This window comes from Callospermophilus lateralis, chromosome 4 (genome assembly GCF_048772815.1).
Source record: "Callospermophilus lateralis isolate mCalLat2 chromosome 4, mCalLat2.hap1, whole genome shotgun sequence".
Lineage (NCBI taxonomy): Eukaryota > Metazoa > Chordata > Mammalia > Rodentia > Sciuridae > Callospermophilus > Callospermophilus lateralis.
In genome coordinates this window covers 120,734,136-120,751,916 of record NC_135308.1, presented here as the reverse complement: position 1 = coordinate 120,751,916, position 17,781 = coordinate 120,734,136, and the positions used below count along the sequence as shown (strand labels likewise).

Genomic DNA, 17,781 nt, shown 5'->3' with positions numbered 1-17,781 from the left:
TTCCCCACCCCTCCTGCTCTTGAGGTGGATTGGCTGGGTCCCATGGGCGGAGCCAAAAAAAATCCCCCAATGAGCAGCTCCATGGTCTGAAAGGGCGGGGAAACAGCCCAATGAGCATCACCGCAGAGGAGCCAATCAGTTGGCAGCTAGAAGTTTGCTGGGGCTGCTGTGAGCCAATCATCAGCTGGCAGCTGGAAGTTTGCTGGCAGCTGGAAGTTTGCTGGGGCCCCTTCAGCTGTGGCTCTCAACATCTCCCCCTCTCTGTTTAAACAACAAGCATGTGGCTTAGGGACTATGCCTGCCTTAGGTTGTCCAATACTACATATGGTTCTTACCTGTCATCGGATGAGCTGACCTCAAGGCGTCAGCCTCCTGTCTTAGGTTGGTACCATTGCAATTGGATCTTACCCGTCATTGACTACCAGTCCAGCATACAGCCACACCTGTGGGTAGGTCTTTGTACCAGCGTGTGTGTGTGTGTGTGTGTGTGTGTGTGTGTGAGGTTCTTTGCCTCACCTCTGTTGGCCCCCAAATTTTAGCTGAACGACCATCACAAGCAGAAGGGAGGAAGATACACCAAGCCAATTGACAGCTCCTTTTGGAAAAATTGTACCACCGATGACACCATTAGCAAAATACCCCAACACTACCACAAGTCGCTGAACCAACAGATAGTTCACAATGCATACAAGTGAGTTCACAATGCATACAAGTGATACATAGTCCAGGCAAGTTCTGCAAGCAGTTCAGTGATAGCTATTGCAGAAGCTGTAGATTGGTTTTGTCTTTGTCTTCACTGGCACTGGGATGAAGATAGGAATTTTGGCAAAAATGGCTAAAGAAAAAATTATGTAACATTCCAGAAGGCACTAAAGGAAAACAATTTTCTGAACAATTTACATTATCTTGAACAGAATTATTAAATATAATGAAAAGGACAGGTGAAAGTAAACAAACAGATCTGTTAAACTTCTTTTTTTTAAGAGAGAGTGGGACAGAATGAGAGAGAGAGAGAGAGAGAGAGAGAGAGAGAGAGGAATTTTTCAATATTTATTTTCTAGTTTTCGGCGGACACAACATCTTTGTATGTGGTGCTGAGGATTGAACCTGGGCCGCATGCATGCCAGGCGAGCGCACTACTGCTTGAGCCACATCCCCAGCCCTCTGTTAAACTTCTTTTTTGTTCACGTATTAAAACAATCCTCAACAGCTGTTTATCCAATTTAAATTAAACCATTTAAATCATGTGAATAAAAAAAAATATTTGGATTTATTTTTTCATGAGCGCTCATCATATATGATATATGGACATACGTACATACAAACATACAACATAAAACACAAGTGTGCACACATAATATAATACATACAACACATAACATAATAGTAAAGGCCTTATAACTTTTTACAGGTGAAATCTCCATTACAATGTTTAAAAACTCTATAGTCAAAAAATAGAACTGATCAGCAAAACATTAACCTAGGTCTGTATGAGCTCAAAAAACAAAATAGAACTTCATGATGTGGGAAAGGGTAATGATAAAATAGACATTGAAAAAAGCATCCTGGTTCTGTCGCAGATGTAAGGGTAGCCAAACTGGAGTTCTGGATATCATCTGTTATGAATTTGAACCAAATCATCTTCTTTTTGGTCTATAGAAATCGCTTTAGTTAATCTCTCTGGAATCCAAATTGGCTGCTGCTCTCCCTGTGGAAACATACAAACAGACCCCCGACTCCAGACATTCACTGGGTAAGGACCTTTCCATTGTCCTGTTAGAATATCCCTCCAAAGTACCTTGGGCTTATGTACATTTTTTGGACACATATGCCTTTCCGCAGCACTAAGTCCTGATGAATTCAAATTTTAAAAGTTTAGAGTAAAAAGGGTTATTTTAAGTTTATCTTTGGGGAATATATACCCCTTCCCAATTCCCTCTTTTTGCTTTAATAAATACATTTTAATAGTTTGATGAGCTCTTTCAACTATGCCTTGTCCCTGTGGATTGTATGGGATTCCTGTTATATGAGTAATGCCAAATGATGAGCAAAATTGTTTAAAAGAGGTAGAAGTATAACCAGGGGCATTATCTGTTTTTAACTGTTTTGGAACACCCACAGTGGCAAAATTTTGTAAGCAATGAGCTATAATATCTTTAGTTTTTTCTCCAGCATGAAGGGAGCCCATCAAAAATCCGGAAGAAGTATCAACTGTAACATGCAAATATTTTAATTTTCCAAATTCTGGCAAGTGTGTGATATCCATCTGCCAAATATGGTTAGGTATCATTCCTCTAGCATTGACTCCAAGATTAACTTGTGGTTAAAAGGTCACACAATTTTGACATTGTTTTATTATTTGTCTAGCTTGTTCCTTAGTTATTTTAAAATGCTTTTGTAAAGTATTAGCAATGACATGGAACTTTTTATGAAAATTTGTAGCTTCTTCTAGTGTAGAGAAAATATGTATGTCATGTGTAGTTTTATCTGCTAAATCATTGCCCAAACTAAGGGCTCCAGGCAATCCTGTATGTGTCCTGATATGTCCTATAAAGAATGGATCTTTTCTGTTCCAGATTAGACTTTGTATAGTGGAAAGCAAAGAGAAAACAGTACCCTACCAGCTACCCTACCCTAGAGGAAATTCTACCAGCATCTTCAAGGGATACTATAGCATTAACTATATACTGACTATCGGAAAATAAGTTAAATACAGAATCTTTAAACATCACAAAAGCTTATAATACTGCATTAAGCTCTACCTTTTGAGCTGATTGTTTGGGTACTAAAAAATGTAAAAATTTGATCAGGTGTAGCTATTATTTGACCCATCAGTGAATATATTTGGAGCATTCATGATAGGTGTTTTTCTTGTCATTTTTGGAAAATTACAGGATGCAATGACCAAAAAAAACAATAAAGGATTAGATGGTAAGTGGTTATAAAATGAAACATTAGATTTGCACATGATTATTGCCCAAGTATTTAACTCATTAGCTAACTCATCAATTTGATTCATAGTATATGGAGTAATAATTTTATTGGGAGAAATTCCAAACACTCCCTTTGCTGCTTTTATTCCTTTGAGTATTAATTGTCCTACAGCCTCAGGATACCTAGTAAGAATAGTGTTAGGAGAATAAGATAAATGTATCCACAATAATGGACCTTCTTGCCAAAATACTCCTGTAGGAATATTGTTTGTTGGTAGTACAATAAATAATAAAGGCAAACTTATATCAATTCTATCCAAATGCATATTTTGATATATGTTTCAATGATTTTTAATACCTTTCTTGCTTCAGGCGTTAACATTTGGGCTGAATTTGGATCTAATGGACCTTTTAGGATATCAAATAAAGGTCCCAACTCTCCTGTTGGTATGCCTAGATAAGGCCTTATCCAATTTATGTCTCCTAATAACTTTTGAAAGTTGTTAAGTGATTTGAGTTGATCTACTCATATTTGAATTTTTGGTGGACGGACCATGGTTGAGGATAATAGAACTCCTAAATGATTAATTGGAAAATTTAATTGTACTTTATCTATTGCTATCTCTAGATTATAATTTTTTAATAAGTTTTTAAGTGTGGCATAACATTCTAGCAATGTGTTTTTATCTTTGTGTGCTAATAATACATCATCCATATAGTGAAATATTTGTAGTTCAGGATTTTTATTTCTAAGTGGCTGGGGAAGGAGGGCATGAGAATAAAGGAATTCTAAAATGTAGAAAAGGGTCAAGACACTCCCACTTCTTTGGATTTTCAGCTCTGGGGACCCTTCTCTGTGGAGAAGTTGGTTTCTGTTGTATCCTTTAAATAAAACTTGTTTTCTTTGCTTGCCTATGTGTTTCTCAGGTGTTCAATCTTCACATCTGGGGAAACAGAACTCTGCCCTGATTGATTCTCATCATCCGTGGTTTCACTACTATAAAGTGCCTTTATTGGTGAAATAAAATGGGATCGGATTATTAGAGTAGTATTGTATTAGTGTTAATTTCTTATTAAGGCTGGTTATTTTGAGGTTATGTAGGAGAAAGTTTTAGGTCCTTAGGCCAAAGTAATGCCATTTTGAAAATCAGCACTTGCGCACCCAGGCATGACCTTCCTGTTAGGCCTGCCCCTAGTGAGTCCCTAACTACCAAAACCACAACAAAGAAACCAACTAATAATCATAGCACTAGATGGGCTATTTTTAAACTACTTCATTGTACATGTATAGTTAAGAAGTTTTTCCAGCAGGTTGCTGAGTCTTGCAGAAAGGCAGGATGGCAGATATTCTCTGTCAATAAGCCTTTTCTTGACTCAGAGGTGTACCTCTCGAGGATATTTGCACCAGCTACCCTAACAGAAAGTCTTCGTAGAAATTACACACAGAAGTATTTAGGGCCATTGGGTATAATATTGGCAACTCAGTCCCAAATGCCTTTTTGATGGGAGAGGGCAGGGAGAACTGGGGATTGAACTCAAGGGTGCTCAAACACTGAGTCACATTCCCAGCTCTATTTTGTATTTTATTTAGAGACAGGATCTCACTGAGTTGCTTAGTGCCTTGCTGTTGCTGAGGCTGGCTTTGAACCCTCAATTCTATCTCAGCCTCTGGGGTCACTGATATTACAGGTGTCCACCACTGCCTCCATCTCAACTGTGGTGTTTGAGTAACATTCATTTTGATAGAACTGTTTTGTATGCTTTAATTATTTTGTATTGATTTTTTTTACTTAAATTATTTTATGTACATTTTTCCACAAAACAGACACGATGCATGTATCTGTCATCTTAAATAGTTTATAGCATGATGACATGTTGCTCATCAGTTTCCTTCTCTGTTTTTTGTTAATCTGTAAGTCCTATATTGGTAGAAATCAATGTTTCGCTGTCATAAATAAGATTCATGTGAACTTTCCCAACTCTCACAATGCCTTGTCTCCCATTTCCATGTTAGAGGTCATTTGTAAAGCAATAGGCCTTACTCAAACCTCAAACCCATAAAAGGGAAATTGTAACTAAGCACAGTCAATTTGATAACCAAGTTGGATAATAAATGACTAACGAGCAGAGGCATGTACAGTGCAGGTACACTGAACAAAGGGATGATTCATGTCCCAGGAAGGACAGAGCAGAACTGTGGGAGATTTCATCACACTACTCCATATGGCATGCAACCAAAACTTATCAGTTGTTTACTTCTGGAACTTTCCCCTTAATATTTTTAGCTCACAGATGACCGTGGATAACTGAAACAATGGAAAGTGAAATACTGGACAATGGGGGACTACTGTATATGAATAAGGAAAATTTGTAGTGTATCAAATGTTTATTGGTTTGAACACTGGAGTACTCACAATTTACAAATGAAATAGCAGGGAAAGAGTGGGAAAGAGGAACTGAGAAGGAGCAGCCTGTGAAGTTGGACATAAGCAAGAAGGTGAGAGAGAAAAAGCTTCTAGTGATATGAAGTGGCTCACTTAGCTACATGCTGATGGGAGATCAAGTAGGAAGAGCAGAGAGCAGATGATCACTGGAATTGCACCCAGGAGTCATGAGAGAAGTCCTAGGGCAGCAGAGGTAGCTGAGTGAGACAGAAGCCGATTGGAAAGAGCTGAGGAGAGAGGTGGGGATGCGCTTCTCCCCTAGAAGTCTTGCCATAGAGACAGCAGAGGCTGAGGTTATACTTGGAGGGTGGTGTAGGGTCAGTGGAATGTTCTTTGTAGGATGGGAGGATGCTGGGTCCCTTTGCACAATAATGGAGGTGATGGAGCAGAGAGGGAGAAACTCAGCTTAGCTTGGAATATCTGTCGCTAGAGATAGGACAGAGGCTGCATGTGGAGATGCTGCCTTTGCCAGGAGCAAAGGCCCTTCATCCCAGAAACAGTGGGGAGGGGCGGGGGGGAGGAAGGGTCAGTGAGGGGAAGGTGTGACTGCTGCTTTGTGACAGGGGGAGAACCTTGTATTGCTTCTTTGAAATGGCTTTTTTTTAAAAAAATGGTATATATAAGCAAAGATTATCTGCTAAGAGCAGAGGATGGTGGAAGGTTAGGGGGCAGAGAGGGTATCAGATGTGTGTGTTGGGGCTCTCAACAAAGAATGGGAGAAGTGAAATAATCATAGTCATTTTAGAGAGGGAGACAACACCACAGAAGGAATCCAGAGAAGTGACTTGGATGGCCATGTTGACTTGAGGCACATATGAGATTCATGGTTATGAATTTAAAGTGAGATTTATTAGCATACTTGTTCTTTGTAGAATTTGTGGATTTTCCTCCAGCAATAGCCAGCTATTTAAGTGCAGGTGAGAATATAGAAGAAATTTAAGTCTTTTATCTTTTTCAAATATGTGTAATTTTTTTCTTGAGACACTACATAGGTCTAAACAAAGACACACAACGAAGAAATGCAACCATTTAATGATAACATTTGTAATTTTTACATATGCGTAATTTCACTCCTGTGGTTAATTTAGTAAAGCAAGCAATAAAATTGGGGAACAGCAATAGCCCATTTAATCCCTCATAATGTTTCTACAGTCAGAAAGATGCACCTAAGTGCCCTTTTAAAAAGATTGATATATAAATTGTGAGTCTCTTTGCTGTATAAATGCAATATTTCAAGAAAATACTTAAACGAAAGGCCATAAACTTTGTGCGAACAAAATTCTTAATTCAGTCAGTATCCATCTAAGCCATTTGGCACTCCACTCCTTTAAAAAATTTTATGCTGTCAACAGAGTGTTTATTTTTCATATTTTTGGATATGACTATGTGGATGGGAGGCATTGGATGCCTACACAGCTTGGATTTTGCCTAAGATCAATTGATTTTAAGATGGCCTTTTGTTATACTTTTATATAGTACTGGGAAATACTAGTATATCATTAACGAAAAACTGTACTGGTGATGTATTAGATAATCAAGTTTGCAGATAAATTTTCACCAGCATTAGCTTTATTAGAAAGCTGAAAATAGGGGTTCACTACCAAATTACAGACACATTAGTAAATATTATGGCTATTATGAGAAAGGTTATATTTTGCTCTTGCTTCTATAAAAATGCTATTTGTTTGAAGGGGAAACAATGGCAGTGTGAACTTTCAATTAAATACAACTCCCTTATTATGGTGAAGACAAAATGAGCTGAAGAAGGAAGGAAAATTTTGCAGTTACACTCCACAGCCCTGAATGTACTGAGAGAGGTTGCGATTTTGACAACGATTTCTCCATGCCACCCTGCAGAGAAAAGGGAAACACACAAGCAAAGGTTAAAATATATCTGCATTGCAGTGTACATACTCAAACCTCTTTGTGGGAGCAAAAGATCCTATCCATAAATATCATACAGGCTACAATTAGACCCAGGTACTGGTACTGATTAAGTGGAGATGAGTATACAAGGTGCTTTGCTCATCCTCAGAGGCCTCCCTAGGGCACAGAATGCTGAACACAAATGTTGAGTTATGTGCATGGCCCATTTACTTATTCCACAAATTGTTTCAAATATAACAAGGAGACCCACATGGGGTGCATGACTGTAAATGTAGCAGCTCAGGAGGCTGAGGCAGGAGGACTGTAAGTTCAAAGCCAGCCTTAGCAATTTAGTGAGGCCCTATCTCCAAATAAAAAATTAAAAAGGACTGGGGCTGTGGATCAGTGGTTAAGTTTCCTGGTTCTATCCCTTATACAAACCTCCCACTCTCCTGCCCCTTAAAAAAAAAAAAAAAGATATAATAAGGAACTAGTATAGTGTGGAGAATATTTAAAACTCTAGAAATCCCTAAAATCTACGGAGGAATAAACGGGCAAGACTGTGAATCAGTTCAAGCAGATTATGTCTTCTGATGGAGGTAATACATTGTGTCCCTTAGGCCCCAAAGCGCAACTTTACATTCAGAATGACACTTAAGTCTCTGAATTTTTTCTCTCACTGCAGGTTAAAACAGTTTCCCCTTTCAAACCTTAAAACATACCATGCTCTAATGCCTTGTGGGTCACGGACAACCCTCTTTGCACAAGTTACAGCTTGAGAGATGTCATCTTGCAACAGAGCTGGAAGAGAGGTGGTGAGGCATGAAAAGGATGTTCTAGCAATTTCATTGGAAGTTTACCCTTATTCAGTTTTATTATGTTAGGCAGAGGAAGCAAACCAAGAAGTTTTTTTCCAAGAATTTATATATCTGTGATTGTTGTGAAAAACTTCCTTTTAATTATTTTCCTTGTTGACATGAAATAGCACATTGTTTCTCAGTTTCTAAATTGTTGGAGGCCCTCAATTATTATCTAATATGACAAAAGGTCTTCTTTGTACACTGTGAAAAAAGACAAGCCCAGAATTTTTTACTCAGGAATTCTACCATTGATGATTTATCTCAAATAAATAATAAGAAGTCTGGGGATATGGCTCAGTGGCAAAATGCACAAAAATGAAAAAGAATTTAAAGAGAGAGAGAGAGAGAGAGAGGGAGAGAGAAATGTATTAAAACCTCACATGACGTGTAATCAGGAAGCTATTTATAGCAATTTATAAAAAGGAAAAGTGGAAAAAACTTATTAGTGGAATTCTCTTTACCCTTTCAAATAATAATAATAATAACAGATTCGTATGAGTTGATATGGCAATAATTTTATGTAATGCCAATTGTAGAGCAAGATAAATTAAATTTTTATAAAAACATTTGTATCTGGCTATGTATATGTGTGATATAACTTTGATTTGATGTATATAATTTACATGTTGATGTACATTCTGAGAGAGTATATACCAAAAGTTATCCATGGTTATAAATCTCTAGGTAGTAAGACTGTGGATGCTATTTCATCTTGCTTATATTTTCTAAATATTATTCAATGACCATAGATTATTATATAATACAGAGTAATTTTAAAGCAAATCAGATAGGTTAAAAAATATTTTAAAATCTACACTTTGGAATTTTAACATTTAAAAATTTTAAAATATCAAGTCTGCAATATGTATGCACTATTATATGCACTGAAAATTGCACATGCTATTTCTATTTTCATGAGTTCAGGAGTCTAGTACTCCCATACCTTATATATGTAATGCACCTTGTGAGTTCTTTTTCTTATTAAAACATAATGTTTCATCCCAAGTACATTAATACATAAGGTAATGTTTTAGGTGTGATAATGATTATTTAGGAATTGTATATTTTGGAGATTTAAGCTAGAGGATTTAGAAATAAAATATCAATGCTTCTAATTCACTTTTAAAATCTCTCAGCAAAATCTGCATACACATACAAGTAAAATCTATAGAAAAATGTGAATAACTATTGAAAGTGCATAGTCATCTGGGTATTCATTATATAAAAACCTAGCTTTTTACATATTTAGAATATTTAATAATAAAGCATAAAACAATCAAAAAAGGACCACACAATGAAATAATCCTTAAGCTATTTTAAGTGGATACATGGAATGGCAATGTTGTGGAATAGCCTCAATAAGGTCATTAACAATAAATGAGCAGGCACTCTACCACCGAGATGGACTTTTTCTAACGCCCTGACAAATCCTTCAAGGCTATTTCATTCACTTGAACATCTGTTCTTGTAAATATATGCAGGTAGTTCTTGAGCCATCACTCAAATATTATCTTGTCTTACCACTGCAGGATATACCACAGGCATTAACTGCTTTTGGGGTTTTGCCATCATTACACCAGTAGCGGCTATTGATCTGGAATATCCCATAGTCAGTACTTCTGCTTCCAGGGTTGTAGTTTGTAGCTCTGGTGTTGTAACTACTCTCCCATTTGGCCAGACACATCCCTGAAAAGAAATTGTTTTTTAAAATAAATAGCAACACTAAATGATTTATACTATGTATCAAATCAACTCTATGTAGCTAATTCTATTTTACTAGTGACTTACTTTGTAAGTACAAGATGTGTTTAATTGATAAAATATCCTAACAGGTTAGGGTTGTTTTGTTGTTTTGAGACAAAGTCTCCTGAGTTCCCAGGGTGGTCTCCTGGGCTCAAGTGATCCTCCCACCTCAGCCTCCCAAGTAACTGCCTGCCTGCCTCAACACCTTTGTTATAGAGGGTCCCTAGGAGTATCCTTTTGTAGCTCAAATCAGTTTATAAGACCGTGAAGCAAGATAAGGTATCTTTAAAAATATTTAAATTGCTGTTTTCCCACTGCTTTTACCTTTCCCTGTTCTCATATCTCAGACAACAATGAGCCTAGAAGAGAAAATGGAGCTGTTGAGAAGGTTGTACAAATTCATAGCAGATACATAGGCTGATGGGAAAATGCTTTATTAGAAACAATTAAAGATTTTTCTGAGAGAGATTTTCTTGTAATACCTAAAGGTGAATTTGGATGTTAAGTTTGAATCTTGAAACCAAGAATTACGGAATAGGAAAGGCCATTCTGTGATTTTGTTCAACCACCCATTCATGTACTTACTTGCTCATTCATTTACAAATAACTGTAGTAGGGGAAATGTTTGGGGTCAATCTGAAAAGTACTGATATTGGAGAATATGAAGTATGCTGTAAAGTAACTTTTCCTCATGGCACATTTTGAATGTTGTGGAAGAAATTGAAAATTAATCAACCTAGAATGAATAATAAAGCATCTCGTCCTGAATTTTAGGGATCTTTATATAAATAGTGAATGGGGTGGGGAATGGGTTCCTAGGGCCTTTTTGGAGAATTCAACATAATTTTATAGTATTTTGCTGTGAAACATACCATGTCATAGCAAGGGGTTTGTTTTGTTGGCTTTTGTGGGATTGAACCCAGGGGTGCTCTACCATTGAGTTACATCCTCAGCCTGCTGGGTTTTGGAGACAAGGTCTTGCTAAAGTCCCTAGGCTGGCCTCAAACTTGAGATACTTGACTCAGACCTCAGAGTCACTGGGAGTACATGTTTGTCACTGTGGCTGGCATGGCAGAGGAATTTAAGAAAAGAATAGAAAAAGAATTGTGTCACTCTAGGCTGAGAACCTGATTTCCAAACAGGTCCTTCAGAGTATGTGGGCCATTGAATCTGAGGCAACTGCCCACCTAGCAGTGGGCACTAGTGGCACGAGCAGAGGACATCAGGTCCTGTTGGACTCAGAATGGTATAGAATCTTTCCCTCCCATGCCCACATCCCTTCACCTGCTATCTCTAATTCTAGAGGACCAAAATGATGTTTTCAACCATTGTAAAAACAAAGAGGAAGACCCAACTTACAGTTTGCCAGGCTGATTCCGCGGTAGCCATCCATTCCAAGTCTTTTTAGAGTTCTGGCCAACTCACACCTTTCATAGACCTTGCCCTGGACTATGACAGAGAGGAGAAGAAGCCCCAGAATCAGGAAAGCCTTCATGTTGACTGGGCAGTCAGACCACTAGGCTGAGCTAGGGAAGCTGGTCCCAGTATTTAACATCTTAGAACTTCCTTCTTCCTCTAGTGGTGGGGGGGCTACGCCCATGGAGCTGTGTGTTGAACAGGAACTACCTAGTGATTTATCTCTGTTTAATTTTTTTAATGTTTGAAGAAAGATATTATGATGTTCTGAGAATTAATCTATAGGAAAATAATTCAGGATATTGTTTAAAGTCTTGGTTCAGGAAGAATTGGGAAAGTAGCACTGTTTCCAAAACAGGAAATTCAATTTCACTATGAATTTGTATAACTATAAAGAAAAGATAATGACTGTTTTGTACAACTTAACATCAGTTGTAGTTTTTGATTTTTATTTTTACTCAATTGTTTTGTTTGCTTTCACTATTTGTAACGATCTTTTCCAGTTAAAATTTCCACAAAATGGACACGACACATGTACCTGTCACCTTAATGGTTATATAGCAGGATGCCATGTTGCTCACCCAGTTTCCTGTGGTATTTTTTATTACTATTATAAGTCATATATCCTCTTTCTCTCTCTCTCTCTCTCTCTCTCTCTCTCTCTCTCTCTCTCTCTCTCTCTCTCTCTCTCTCTCTCTCACACACACACACATACACACACACACATTTTAAATTTAAACTTGATTGCTTTAAACTGCACATTTAATATCACAAAAAGCTCTATAATATCTGCTTTCCTAATGTTGACGATCAAGGCCTCGTGGTAAGAAAATGAAAATTTTATCACATCCATCAGCTATACTGGAAAACAATGGATAATTTACAAACAAATCTCCTTCATCCGGAACATTTTACAAAATACATACTCTGGTACACATCTGAATTCATCCTATAATTGGACTTTAAAAAGTCATTAAAGAAAAGGAAAAAAAAACTCTAACTTAACACTGACAAGCCTAGGAAATAATGCTGATGGCAAGAGAGAAAGAGCTTTAAATGTTGAATGTAACTTAGGTAAAGGAGATGAAGAAATTACTTGTTGAATGTATATTTAAATGTATCTGTTAGTAAGAGTTTTCTTTCTTTCTTTCTTCTTTTTTCTTTTTTGTAGTTATTAATGGACTCATGCCTTTATTTTATTTGTTTATTTTATGTGGTGCTAAGCATTGAACCTAGTACTTCACACCTGCTAGGCAAGTGTTCTGCCACTGAGCTACAGCCCCAGCCCCAAGAGTTTTGTTTTTAACGAATTTCAATAAGGTAGACAAGTCTTTTGCCTCTTGTAGTTTCTGTCTTCACACCTGTGAAATCTTGACTAAAGAAACTGAGTCCTGGGACTCGATATTTAGGAAAAAGTATAACACTGAGGATAAGGGGAAATGACATCAGTATTTTCTTACTGTTCCTAAGATTCTAACAAATCAATCACTATTCACATTAAGGAAGAATATGAAAGATAATATGTTGGATTTCACATTGCTTATGTTTTATAAGTTAGTCACGTACAATATCTCAATGGCAAAAATAAAAATTCAACGTAGACTCTCTTGAGAAACTTAAAAAAATAAATGTTTCCCTCAATTAGTTCTTCCTCCTCCTCCTCCTCCTCCTCCTCCTCCTCCTCCTCCTCCTCTTCTTCTTCTTCTTCTTCTTCTTCTTCTTTTGTGTGTGTGTTGGTATCTAGGATTGAATCCATGGGCAATTAACCACTGAGCCACATCGCCACCTCTTTTAATTTTCTTAATTTGAGACACAGTCTTGCTAAGTTGCTGAGGCTGGTTTTAACTTGTGATCTTCCTGCCTCAGCCTCCCAAGGTGTTGGGATGACAGGTATGTGCCACCATGCCTGGCTCAATTCGTTTTTAAATTTGAGGAATGGCATAATATATAATTTGGGGCATTGATGATGATGATAGAAATCATTAAAATTATTTATACTGCTATTTCTACTTTTAGCATATCCTTGATGTACTCTGGGGTAACTCTAAAAACAAAAAAGAATACCAAAATTAAAGTGAGGAGAAAAGGAAGGAGGGTGGGAGGATAATGAAATTGGCTAGTAACAACAAACATGATTTTTAAGGTTTCCTCGCAAATATTACCAGATTATATATTTTAGCTCAATGGCATTGGGCTACCGGAAGTGACCAGAAAAATGAGTGGAGTGTCCTAATGGGTCCCTGTTAGGTTTTCAACTAAACTGTGATTTGAATGGCCCACTAATGAAGGGCTGATGACCCAGCCTGGCTTGGTAAGGCTGGCTGTGGGGGGCTTACTGCCTGTTCTTCTCTCTTTCTTTCAAAATTTCTCTTGAATAGAACTGGAGATTCTCATGCTAAGTGAAATAAGCCAAAAATCAAAGGCCTAATGTTCTCTCTGATATCTCTGATATCCACATGGATGTGACTGACAATGAGGGGTGGTGGCAGGGAGTGGGGACAGGAGGGAATGGAGGGAAGGGAGGGGGAATGGGAATGGGAAAGACAGTAGAATGTACTGGACATAACTTTCCTATGTTCACATCTGAATAAATGACCAGTGTAATTTCACATCATGTAAAACCACACGAGTGGGGAGTTATACTCCATGCATGTATGATATGTCAAAATACATTCTACTGTCATGTATAACTAAAAGAATAAATTTAAAAATTTCTTTTTTAAAAAAGACCTCTTTTGTAAGTCTAAGAACCTCTAACAATCAGCAGTACAAAAAACTCATCAGATTACAAAGATTAACAAAAGAATAATTCTGCAAATGGCCTAATCATGAACCTGTTATCAATCAATCTTTTTCGAGACAGGTAGTATGCACCTTAGAATAAATAAAACTACTGTTCTCCTGTATATTTTAAATGTTTTCTGTAGGAAAATGTTTCCTGATCTGAAGGGTTTTTGAAAAATCTCCGCTGAAAGATTTCCCTTATTTTCCATCTAAAATTGCCCCTTCTCTTAGTCTTGTATATAATACTGTTGAAGACTACCCAGCAGTAAGAGTAGGCAAAAGTTTCAGGAGCATTTTGGAAGAGACACATTGAGTTTATTTACTTGGAAAGAAAGATTTTATTCTAAGGTGTCTCTATTTTATCATTGAGACATATTCTCAAAACAAATCTTCTCTAAAATACTTAAGTACTCAGGATAGAACACATTGACATTGAAAGTTAAAAGCCTAAGGAAACCAAGCACAAGTCAATAAACCTACAACTCAGCATTCCAGCATTTCCACATGGTATCTTCACTATGAAATGCAAAAAGACTAGTAATGTTTGAGTGAAATGATCTCTAATCTTAAATTACACTCATGTGCCCAAATGGAAGACTATGGGATAGAAGTACAGAGAGCTGCACCCAAAGCAGTTCTGGGACTGCTTTGTCTAAGCTTAAAAATTTAATTAACCATCATTTGGGTGGAGGCTGAGGATGAGAGATGGGTATAGATTAGGCTCTACATGAATCCACCGCCCCCCAAAAAAAACCCACAAACAAAGAAAATCCAAAACAAGAAACTTCTAATTTAAATATTCTAAACAGACTGTTTTCAATGCTTATTTGATACTGGAAATGTGGTCAGCTAGCATAAAATATTTCTCTTTATTACAAAAAATCCATATATTAAGGATTTAAACAATTGGGAAGGTGGGAAATCTAGAAACATTTTCATTTTATTTTTTTGACTGAGCACTAAACCTTCTAAAAAAGTTTTCCAAAATCTTAACAAGTATCATATTCTATAGTGAAAGGCTTGGGTTTTTCAACATAGTGCTCATCTCCACATATAGCCAGTTTCATCTCCTCTGTGAGATGGACCACTTCTTTGATCATGAAAAAACCTGTGACCCTCATCATTACTCAGTAGTCAACATGACTGTAATGTCTACTTTGCTTCCTTCACCAGGTTTGTCTAGCAGTGGTGGTTCTTTTGGCACAACACTAACTACTATATGGTAGCCACCATTGGGGTGACTTAGAGGAGGTATGGTTCTCTCTTTCATAATTATAGGGTCTCTCAGAGCACATTCCATCCTTCTCTGAGCCACCTCTCTGGGTTGCTGGGAGATGAGTGAAGATAGTCCTCTGCTCACCACCACTATCCCATGCTTTATATTATTAAAAATCAGTGATTTATGGAACAACTTTCCTATATCTCCACTTCCACAATGCTTTGCCTCCTGTTCCATGTTAGAACACAAGAGGTCACTTATAAAGCACTAGGACTTTACCACAGAAACCTGCAGAAACACATCTATCCAACCAAGTGCTGCCTTCAAAGATAATCATGTCAGGAGGCTCTGTACACTCTTAGAATACGAACAAACACTACCTGAACTCAGAAAGAACTGTGCTCTGGATCTGCCTAGGAAGAAAAGACTCTGAGCCACATCAAGGTTATCACCTTGTGGTTACCCTTATTTTGCACGAGTGAAAGTTTCTTTCTGCTTGACCTTTAATGGTTACTAGCTTTCGCTGTGAATGAGTGTTTGAGAATCCTGTTCAAAAATTAAAAAAATAATCACATTGTTCAGACAAGGCCTACCTTTGAGTCTTTAATAATAAAGAGTGAGATAGATTTGGGGGACCCAAAGAGAATGAAAATGGTTCAAAGAGATAATCTCTGGTCCCCTTTGTATCCTTCTTCACTCACTTGAGAATACCCAGCTGTGGGCTAGGGATGTGGCCCAGTGGTAGGGCACTGGCCTAGCATTGTGAGAGGTCCTGGGTTCAGTCCCCAGTACTGGAAAAACAAAACAGAACATCCATTATTATCTGTCTTGGTTTAAGCCTTCTGCTGATGAGATTAATTTTCCATTTTTTAAAAAAATTTTAAACTCTTTTATTTTTTTAGTATTTATTTTTTAGTTATAGGCAAACACAATATCTTTATTTTTTATTTTTATGTGGTGCTGATTGAACCCAGTGCCTCACATATGGTTGGTGAGTGCTCTACCTCTGAGTCACAATTCCCACCCTAATTTTTCTTTCAAGTGTTTGAACCATTATGGACTTACATGTTTTAGGGATAGAATAAGCAAATATTTGCTTGCCACCAAGAGCCAAACTGATAGCCATGATACCCTGCCTGATATATTGTGACTACTTCAAAGGGAAGACGTGTTTACATCCCTATGCCCCAGGTCTTTTTATTTTTTATGTCAGGGAGGACTCTACGACTGAGCTACATCCACACTCCTTTAGCTGGGACGGGAGTTAAGGGAAATGATAACATTCAACTCATACTGTTATTATTTCAATTGAAATAATGAGCAAGCTATTTAAAAATAAAAGAGCAAGTAGGCACAATGGGGCAGAGAATTTTCCCCCAGAAGTTCCGAATATTCTGCATGTTTTATTTGATGAAATATGAGTCTCTTGTCTTTTCAGAAAAGGTGTCTTTAGATTCCAGACAATTTTGTGCCAATAGATAATAATTTATTAATCATTCACAATTCAGAATTTTGTCTTTATTTTTTCCAACAATTGAGGAAAAATAATTAATTATGGTGAATGTTGGGGACTTCACGACTGGCAATTAGGAGATGAGGAAGGATCTCACAGACTTTGACTATTCCCCAAAACTAAGTCATCTTTAAAGTAAAGATTTGCCACAATTTATGATATTGTTAGAATGTTCAATGGGATAGAACCATCTCACATTTCTTGCACATCCCATGAAAATATCACCCAAAGAAGATTTAAAAGGCACAAGTCAACAAGGGCCATGAAAAGCAGAAGCGATGACGATGAGAAATGTAGTACAATTTTATAATCCAGAGAGTGAAGGGCAATTTAGGATGATGGGTCTAGCTGACACATGAGTGCCTGTAGAAGGGGACATGAATACAAAGCAAGGTGACTGTTTTCCTAGAACTGGGAAAAGACTAAGGCAACTCAGAGGCAGGAGTGTATGGCAGGGCTATGAACAGGAAGACTGGTTGTCAGTCCATGTGGAGCAGTTCAACTCTCAGTGTTCTCCCTCAGGCCAGGACCAGAGCTTGCTCTTCCTTCTCAGCCTGAGGGGAAGAAGGATGGGAAGATTAGGGAGAAAGTAAGACTCTCTCTCTCTCTCTCTCTCTCTCTCTCTCTGTTTATCTCTCTCTCTCTCTCTCTCTTTTTATTGTGGTACTAGGGATCAAACCCAGGGTCTCCTGCCTGCTAGCCAAGCCAAGCTGCTTTACTACTGAGGTATTGTGCCCACCAACCCAATTCAAAGCTTTTAACAAGTGGAAAAACTATCCTTTTTGAAGTTATAATTTGTTGAGGAGATATTAATACAATAGGTGTCCCTTATTCCTGAGGGATATATTCCCAAACCCCGGGTGGCTATCAGAAACCACAGGCAGTATAGAACCCTGTATGTACTGTGTTTTTTATTTTATTGGCAACCGATAACAAAGTTTAATTATCAAATTATAAATATATGAATTGGACACAGTAGGTTAACAATAACTAAAACTTAAAT

The 17,781-nt window shown here is 37.4% G+C and overlaps 1 protein-coding gene across 1 annotated transcript; it reads right to left on the bottom strand.

The window, feature by feature from the left end:
- Positions 1-6,973: 6,973 nt before the first annotated feature.
- On the bottom strand, positions 6,974-11,348 carry Lyz (lysozyme). Its single transcript, XM_076853095.1, has 4 exons — positions 11,206-11,348; positions 9,625-9,789; positions 7,966-8,044; positions 6,974-7,228 (listed from the first exon to the last, which is right to left on the bottom strand). Exons 1-4 carry the CDS (start codon positions 11,339-11,341, stop codon positions 7,162-7,164), a joined length of 447 nt encoding a protein of 148 aa, XP_076709210.1. The 5' UTR covers positions 11,342-11,348; the 3' UTR covers positions 6,974-7,161.
- Between the last annotated feature and the right edge of the window lie 6,433 nt (positions 11,349-17,781).